The 9,190-nt window shown below is 56.0% G+C and overlaps 1 protein-coding gene across 4 annotated transcripts in view; it reads left to right on the top strand.

Annotated features, from left to right (window-relative positions):
• Positions 1-5,578: 5,578 nt before the first annotated feature.
• FOXO3 (forkhead box O3) overlaps positions 5,579-9,190 on the top strand; it is a 119,675-nt gene continuing 116,063 nt past the window's right edge. For 3 of the 4 annotated variants that reach the window (XR_013966988.1, XR_013966989.1, XM_080806090.1), the window contains exons 1-2: positions 5,604-5,839; positions 6,929-7,682. Coding sequence is in view for 1 of the 4 variants with exons in the window: in XM_080806090.1 (XP_080662216.1) it covers positions 7,065-7,682 (618 nt within the window). In the remaining 3 variants the exon portion in view is untranslated. Of the gene's footprint in view, positions 5,840-6,928; positions 7,683-9,190 lie in introns of all 4 variants that reach the window. The other variant, XR_013966987.1, reaches the window with a different exon arrangement.

Raw genomic sequence — 9,190 nt, 5'->3', positions numbered from 1 at the left:
AGATTCTTGGGAGAGGGGTGATGAAACCTTCCTCAAACGATGCCCTGGTAAATAACAAAAATTCAGTGGAATAAATTTGAAGATCCAATTGGCTTCATTAAACCATTCATGAATTAAGCAGCATCCTATCTGGCAATAGGAAGGAGCTCCACCAAGCTGTAGAGAAGGAAAGGTTTTTAAGGGTGGAAGGGGAGTGGACAACAGAAATCACTAGAAAAGAATGCATTTGTTTTCAGGCAAGGTTGCCTTCCTAAGGGGACTAGACAAGAGTCCGTCAGGTTGGTTATCTCATCAGTACTGACCAGGTAATTCCATACTGACTGGTTAAGGGTTATATTCCTGGGGGTGGGATGGGTGGGTGTTGAAACTGCAGTTAGGTTAGGTATGAAGTCTTGGTTTGTCGATGTGGGACTTAGCGTAAGTAACTCCATTTTGGGCCTGCTATCTCCTTCGCACCCTTAAAGACAAGCCAAGTTCAAGCTTTTTAGTATATAGTATTCAATATGTTCTTCCCGAGAGTAGTTTGCAGAAAAATGGGGAGGCAGAGGAAGGGACTCATGGGGGTGTCAGACAAAGGGTGGGGAGCAGCTATAGACCTGAATATTGGGGATCCTTTCTTGCCAGCTGGCTCACAAATTTTTTGGAGGCTTATATTGTATTTGTTTTCATTCTTCACTGTTGAGATGGATGTAGAAGTCAGTCATGGAGGGAAATAAGCACTTTGTTGGCAGGCAGCATGCTCAGTCCCTAGTATTTATTTAGGCTTTGGGGTCAGGGAGTATGTAGCTGACCTAGGTGAGGGGAGGATAGGTCAAGGATGCAGGTGCTTAGTGGTGGCCCCTTAGAGGCAGAGCTCCAGTTGTCTCACAATTAAATGTTGGAAATGGTGAATTTACTTAGCTTACTCAGGTTAAAAAAAAAAAAAAATTTAAAGGCTTGAGAGAGAGAGAGCACAAGCAAGCATGAGGGGCAGAGGGAGAAGCAGACTCCCCGTTGAGCAGGGAGCCCAATTTGGGGCTCCATTTCAGGATGCTGGGATCATAACCTGAGCTGAAGGCAGACTGATCAACTGAGCCACCCAGGCGCCCCCAAGTAAATGAAATCTTAAAAAACAAAACAAAATGAAGTGGACAATCACCACCTTAAGTCATTTGTAAAAATTAACAGGAAGTGAATTAAGAAATGAGGAAAGTTTTTATTAAAAATTCTCCCATGGGGCACCTGGGTGGCTCAGTGGGTTAAAGCCTCTGCCTTCAGCTCAGGTCATGATCCCAGGGTCCTGGGATCGAGCTCCGCATCTGGCTCTCTGCTTAGCGGGGGACATGCTTCCTCCTCTCTCTGTCTGCCTCTCTGCCTACTGGTGCTGTCTGTCAAATAAATAAATAAAATCTTAAAAAAAAAAAATTCTCCCACAAAGATAATGCTGGCATTCCTTCTCGATCAACAACTGTTAACTTACTCAGCTTTCCTATACAGATCTTCCTTGACTTATTATTTTTTTAAAGGTTTTATTTATTTATTTGACAACAAGAGAGAGACAGCGAGAGCAGGAACACAAGCACCGGGAGTGGGAGGAGCCCGATGTAGGGCTCCATCCCAGGACCTTGGGATCATGACCTGAGCTGAAAGCAATGCTTAATGACTGAGCCACCCAGGTGCCTCTCTTCCTTGACTTATGATAGGGTTATGTCCTAAAAAAGAAAAACAGTGTACATCAAAAATATTGTTGAGAAAGTATTTAACACACCTAACCTACCAAACATCATAGACTAGCCTAGCCTACCTTAAACACACTCACAACACTTATATTAGCCTACAGTTGGGCCTAATCACCTAACACAAACCCTATTTTATAATCAAGTGTTGATTATCTCATAATTTATTGAACACTGTACTGAAAGCGAACACAATGACTGTATGGGTACAGAATGGTTATAAGTACATCGGTTGTTAACACCTGGGATCAGGTGGCTGACTAGGAGCTGTGTGTGTGTGTGGGGGGGCAGGGTAGGGGAGCATAGATTAACATTCAAAATTTGAAGTAGGGTTTCTACTGAATGTGAATCAGTTCTGCACCACTGTAATGTCAAAAAATCCTAAAATCCTAAATTGAACAATCTTAAGTTGGGCATTGTATGTACGAAAAAGTTTAGAGAAAAAAATGGTGGATGGAAGAAATGAAGGACTGTGGAGGCCTTGGAGGGGAAAGCAAAGGTCAAAGCAACTTCAGTCTAAAATCAATTACTGAGGTTTAACCTCAGTTTTCAAAGGTTTGCCCACAGGGCCAAATTACAAGGGTATAAACTTTCTGGGTATGATGCACATTTACCAAGCTGAATGCTTATAGTCATTGCCATTTGAAGTTTTTGTTGTTGTTGTTCTTCCATTTGAAGTTAAGATCCTCTAATCCATTTGAAATTTACCCAACACTATGCAGGATCTCTTGTGTTTTTGTCTTGTACTGCTTTTCAACTCCTGAAATACTGAACTTTTTGCTGTCTATCCAGCTCTTTGAGGGGCATAGCTATATCATGTCCCCAACCCCCAGTCCTCACCAAAGGGTCAACAAGGAGCTCAATTAACCTACTGAATCTTTAACACTTCCATTTTTTTGAATGCCCTTGGGATATGCATTCTGTAAATAGACACTCAACAGGTTTATAGTAAAAACCGAATGGCTGAGAGCCCAGCCAGTGTAAACACATTCTTTCTAAATCTGCATGTATTTTACCGACAAAAGATTGCTTACATTCAGAGAGGGAAAAGCGTGCATTTCTTTTACAGTGGGTTATAAACATTAAGAAGGAGCAACAGAAATTCTCCGGATTTTATGCTGTATCAAGGTGCAAAGCGCTGGGTGATGCGGCCTTAGGGCTCCTCCCCTAAATCTGAACACTCTGCTCCCAATAATATGCCCAACATTAAGAAGGAGCAACAGAAATTCTCCGGATTTTATGCTGTATCAAGGTGCAAAGCGCTGGGTGATGCGGCCTTAGGGCTCCTCCCGTAAATCTGAACACTCTGCTCCCAATAATATGCCCAAAGGCACCCCCAGACCCCCTCCTGCCCCGTGCACTCCGAACCCGGATCTCGCCACCCTCCCCCCCCCCCATGGACACATGCAGTTCAGTGTTGTGGTCCTTTATCAACGTCCACATTGCCATGCTATAAACCAAATGCAAACTCAGGGCTCCTCCAAAGGGCAGACCCACAATGAGAGAAGAGGAGCAGCAAGCACAGGAGCAATCCCAGCAAGTGGTCAGAGCCCCCTTTCCCAGAGTTCCCTTCCAAAGACAAGCCGAGGTAGCAAAAGCGTTGTCCTTGGCAGAACTGTATGTCCAAGTGACGGGCGCATAAGGGGCTGGGGACGTTCTGAGCCAGGTATCGAGGTCACAAACTACGCAAGATGATAACAGTCTACCTCGCGGCCGGGGCATAGTGTGCCTGGGAGTATGTGAGCGTGTGAAATTGGCTCTGGAAACTGTGGCCGCGGAGCCCGGCCCGGCCTGGCCTCCAGGGCGAAGAGAAAGTAGGTGGCTTTGTTCCCGGAATGTGAATGAGGGAGCCGAAACCTGGCTTTAAAAAGGCAGCTTTCCGCGGCGGAAACGCGACATCTCCGTAGAGGCTTTGGCAGCGCGCGAAACTCGCCATTAGGTTCCCAGGGCCGAGCCAGCCGCGGCGCCGGAAGCCCGAAGTGGGGACAGCCTGGCTGGCCCGTGAGCAGAGCCGGGAGAGGCCTCTGCGCGGGCCTGCCGCGTCCCCCAGCCAGCGCGGGCGGCCCCACGCGTCCGCCACTCAGCCGCGCGGCCAGCACAACATTCCATTTAAAAATAACACCCACGTGCGCTGGTAAACAAGCGCGCGCGGCTACCGCGCCGCGCGCCCCGGGCGAGCCAGTACGGCGCGCGCCCGCCCTCCTCCCGCACGTGTCTGCCAGCTCCGCCCGCGCCGCTCCAGCGTTGCTCTCACTCCTCCCCCTTGGACGGCCGCGCACCGCCCCGAAGCCCGGAGTCCTGCCGCTCCCGGGCCCTAGAGTCCCTCCGCTCTGCCAGGCGCGCCCCGCAGGGTGCTCTCCAACTTTCCTCCCCCGACACCGCCACAGCGCGGCAGGACCCATCGCCCCAGGTCGGCTCCCCTTCTCCCCTCCCCTGTCTTCTCAAGTCCCCCTCCTTTGGACTCTCCCTCAGCGCGCGGAGGATTGGCTTCTGGGTCTCTCGAGTCTCTTTCTCCTCTCCTCCCTCCCCTCCTTTCTTCCCTAGAATTTTACTCGATTGTTTATTATTTGCTGGGGGGCGGGGGCGGGGGGCGGAGAGGGGTGTCTGGGGCCTGGAGACTGGCGGCCGCGGCCAGTCAGCGTGCGGCGTGGTTTGACGAGTAGGCGGCGCAGCGAATGGGGACGCGGCGCAGAGCACCCCGGTCACGCGCGTGTGGATACAATGACATCATCTGTTTGTACGCGTCGAACTAGCTTGGTGCAGGGGCGGGGCTTTACGTCACTTGAGTGACGGGCCCGGCGCAAAGCCCGGAGCCTGGAGTCCGCTGGGTGGGCGGACTCCCGAGTACCCTGGGTTGGACCTTTTTGTGTATTGGGTTGTTGAGGAGCGAGCTTTAGATTCTGAGATATCACCAGTGACTTAGAAGGATTTAAGAAAAAGGGGGGAAAAAGATATTTATGAACCAAAGTGGATCGAGTTTTGGTGTGCGTGTTGCAGGTAGTGCATTCTTAGCGTACAAATGAACAATTTAGGCACTGACAGGATAAGGACTCGTAAGATGTTTGTCTAAAGAAGTATCTTTTTAAAAAACTCAAAAATGCACAAGTAGCCGTTCTGGAGTCATTTACAAGTTAGAATCAAATTATTTCCCATTCATAATTGTTCAAAATCTGCTCTTGCGTTTAGGAATGGGGAGTAATTTGCATTTCTCCTGAGTTAGTTACACTTCTCCCCTCCTCTGCCGTGAAATCCCTGGAGAGTGAACCACTGCGTCGGGCGTCCTAGGTAAGAGACTCGGCTGCGGACTTCGCGGTGCCCGATCAAATTTGAAGGCATCAGTTTATCGAAGTCCTGTAAGGCACCAACATTTTCGCTTGTATTTCCACGCCGTGGTAATCCCTGCGATCTGCGGTCAGCATCTTATCTCGCGTGTTACCTCGTGTCCGATTCTAACCGGGAACCGGGCACCAGGGCGGACCCAGAGCCCGGGGGACAGACGCGCCCGCCGGGGACCCCCGGTACCAGGCGCCCTGCCGGGAGTCTGAGAGGCCACGCGACTGCGCTCGTGGAGCGTTTGGGTCTCTCTGCTCTCCCCCTCCCTCTTCTCTTAGGCCAGCGCAGCGCTTTGTTGTCGTCGAGGCCCTCGGGAGGGAGGGGGAGCCCGGCGGGGACGGCTGCGGGAGCCCGCCTGGTCCCGGCCCGCCGCGCGCTCCCTGACACCCACGCCCGCAGTCCCGCGGAGCCCGGCGGCGCAGGCGCGCGCGCGAGCCCACATACACACACACACACACTCGCACACACACGCACGCACACAGCACACCCGGGCCTGCCGCCCAGCCCTCCCCCTGGGCGGGGACCCGCCCGCCCGCCGTCAGCCTAGGTTGAGGCACCCTGCGTGTGTCTATAACTTTGTGCTGCTGCCGCGGCCGCCCTGCTCGTGGAAGGGAGGAGGAGGAATGTGGAAGGCGGCGGCGCGCAGGCTGACAGGCGTTTCCTCAGGCGGGCTGCGGCGGCGGCCGGAGCGCCTCTCCTTCGCCGAGGTTGCGCGCCCCCTCCTCGCCGTGCCCCGGGTCCGCGCAGAATTGTGCGTCCTCCTCCCTCGTCCCTGAAGGGAAGGAACTGAGGTAGGCGCCGGAGCTGTGCAGCGGGGCGGTCGCCTTCCCGGTGACTCCGGATCTGCTTCCGAGCTGGGCCAGGCGCTTCCCTTTTCCCTCCCCGTGACTCGGTGTGCGCGCCCCCCATTCCCTCCCGTTAGTATTTTTAAAGGACTTGAGTGAAGGGGGGAAAACTGTCAAGATGGCAGCAGCGGGAGCAAGGAGGTGATGAACGTGCTGGTCCGGGTTTTCTGGTAGCCCGGGAGACTTGGCGCTTCCTGACCTGTTGGAAGATTTATGTTCCGACTTGCCCCCTCCCCCCCGTCCTTTCCTGGGAAGGGGGTGGAGGGTACAGCGCCTGCGGGCAAATAAACCACACAGACCCCCAAAGTGGTCGTTCCTGCTTGGCTCGGCCCTTTGCAAACACCCGCCGCGCTGGTTGCCCCCCTGCTTCCCGTCTTGTCTTTTTTCTGGAAGTGACAGGAGCCAGTCCGCGCTCGGACCTACGTTCGTCCTCCTGCCCCGCGGGCGAAGAGGGGAGAAGGGGGCTGCCCGCGCAGTCCCCGGACTCGGGCCCCTCGGCGGGGAGAAGGGGGGACAAGGGGGCGCGGAGGCGGCAGGGCCGGGGACCAAGAGAAGAGCGGAAGACGCCACAGACTTTGGCTGCGGCGCCGCGGGAGGCACTTGAGCGGGCCCGAGCGAAACATAAACAAACGCACGCCCGCCTGGGCTCCGACCGCGGCTCGGCTGCGCCAGCTCTGGCCGCTGCCCGCTTTAAAGGCGCGGCTCGCGCCCCTCCCCCCGCTCCCGCCCCTCCCCCTTCTTCCCCGCCCAGCCACCTAGCCCAGGAGGGACCTGCAGATCTGGCGGCCCCGGCGGCGGGGGGAGGGGGCTGCCCCGTGCGAGCCCGTCGATTCGCTCCCGGCTCCCCCGCGGCCTGGCCAGGGGGCGGTGTCTGCGGCGCCAGGTTCGCGGGACGCACGTCTCCAGGTCTGCCTGTTTCTGGGAGGCGGGCGCCGTGCGGCGGAGAAGCGGTGGCGGCGGGCGCGGAGTCGCGGAGGGCTAGGCTCCAGCCCGGGATAACCAACTCTCCTTCTCTCTCCTCTCGTGCTTCCCCAGGCGGCGGCAGTAGCGGCAGCGACTCCTGGGAGCCCAAGCCTTCGCGGCGCCCCCGTCCCTCCCCCGCCGCACCCCGCCCGGGCGCGAGAGGAGAGCGCGAGAGCCCGAGCCGCGGGCGGGCGGGCGGGCGGCGAAGATGGCAGAGGCACCGGCCTCCCCGGCCCCGCTCTCTCCGCTCGAAGTGGAGCTGGACCCGGAGTTTGAGCCCCAGAGCCGGCCGCGCTCCTGTACGTGGCCCCTGCAGAGGCCAGAGCTCCAGGGGAGCCCGGCCAAACCCTCGGGGGAGACGACCGCCGATTCCATGATCCCCGAAGAGGAGGACGATGAAGACGACGAGGACGGCAGCGGTAGGGCCGGTTCGGCCATGGCGATCGGCGGCGGCGGGAGCGGCGCGCTGGGCTCCGGGCTGCTCCTTGAAGACTCGGCCCGGTTGCTGGCTCCCGGAGGGCAGGACCCCGGCTCCGGGCCAGCCCCCGCGGCAGGCGCGCTGAGCGGGGGGACGCAGACGCCGCTGCAGCCTCAGCAGCCACTGCCGCCGCCGCAGCCGGGGGCGGCTGGGGGCTCGGGGCAGCCGAGGAAATGCTCGTCGCGGCGGAACGCCTGGGGGAACCTGTCCTACGCCGACCTGATCACTCGCGCCATCGAGAGCTCGCCGGACAAACGGCTCACTCTGTCCCAGATCTACGAGTGGATGGTGCGCTGCGTGCCCTACTTCAAGGATAAGGGTGACAGCAACAGCTCTGCGGGGTGGAAGGTGCGTACCCACCTCGGGCGGGCGGCCGGACCCGCCGGGCCTCCTGCGCAGTGCGAGACGCGCCTTCGATTCATCGGAGCGCGCCTGCGGGCTCTGGGGAGAGGGGTTGGCACCGAGAGCTTCCGCTGTGAGGTTTCGGGGGATCTCTGTGACCCCCAGAGGAGGGGAACCTGGGGTCGGCCGCGGAGGGTAGGGCGGGGAAAGGAGGCTTTCGAGGAAGCCTCGGGCATGGCCAGGTGAGGAGAGGGGGCGAGGGATACCGGCGAGGGAAGGACTGGCGGACGGGAGTGCATTTGCTGGATTCCCGGGACGACACAGACGAGGTAGGTCTTCCGCCAACTTCGAAGTAGAAATCAGCCGTAGTGGGGATGCGGGAAGGGCTTTGCGGGTGCAGTGAGAGGATGTGGGGGAGTGCTTGGGACTTGGTACCCGGAGGAGGGGTTGGATTTGTGGTTTCCAGTCGGTTACAGAGCAAGGTCGTTGTCACTAGCAGGATGAAAACCCTTGCGTCGAAGTTTCTGGCTTGTGGGTGTTAGTTCCCACAGGCACACCGATCCCATTAGAAAAAGCAGTGCTTGTAAACCTTTTCCTGGCTGAATATCTTTCCTTGCCTGTGTTGACACCTTTATTCCTTAGAGATGTTTCTCCAGTAAGCCTGCCCCCGAACTTGAGATGTTCTGAGCCCTGGAGCGGGCCAGCCCTGCGGCCTCCAGGCGGACCAGCCACACCTGCTGCTCTCCTTGAGGCTTGGACTCTCGCGCGGTTTGAGGCCGGGTCCAGGTCTGGAGGACTGAGGCCTGCAGCTTCACCTCGGCCCTTGGCAGGGAGGTGTGGTGTCAGGGCTGGCCGTAATGGCTTCTACCTACAAGTGAACCAGAAAAGAGGCTCTCTTCTGTTCCTTCTCAGCCTCTTGGGGCACTGGACACGTGGTAGGGAGAGAGGTGTGGAAAGGCCTATGATGTAATGACTTCCTGCAGTTGGGCATCCAAACAGATTAACTCCTGTGCCCCTGCTGGGCTGCTGACACCCACTGCTTTGCTCTTCCTGCACCTCATCCTCCTGGCCTCTTTCCCCAAGACATAAACGTGTCTGTACCAGGCAGAGGACTCCCGTACAGTTGGAGACACATATGGCTTATCAGTTGCTTCTGTTTGCAAGTTACCTTTTTTTTTTTAAATTAATGAGGTAATTCCTTTCTCATTCAGTCCTTTCCTTCAGGGTTTTTGGGGGAGCCCTGCATCTTCCTGGTTTCCAGTAGGTGTATACAGAAAGAACAGTTTAATCTTGGTGGAGAACTGGAACACAGGAACTTATATGTGAAAAAAAAAACCAGAGAATTTAGTGTGTTGAGTTTTAATTTGCTTTATTTAATTTAATTTTTTTATTATGTTAGTCACCATACAGTACATCATTAGTTTTTGATGTGGTGTTCCACGATTCATTGTTTGTGTATAACACCCAGTGTTTCAGTGCAATAGGTGCCCTCCTTAATACCCATCACCGGGCTC

The sequence above is a fragment of the Martes martes genome (genome assembly GCF_963455335.1).
Source record: "Martes martes genome assembly, chromosome: 6".
In the NCBI taxonomy this organism is placed as follows: Eukaryota; Metazoa; Chordata; class Mammalia; order Carnivora; family Mustelidae; genus Martes; species Martes martes.
This window is presented reverse-complemented; position numbering and strand designations above follow the sequence as displayed.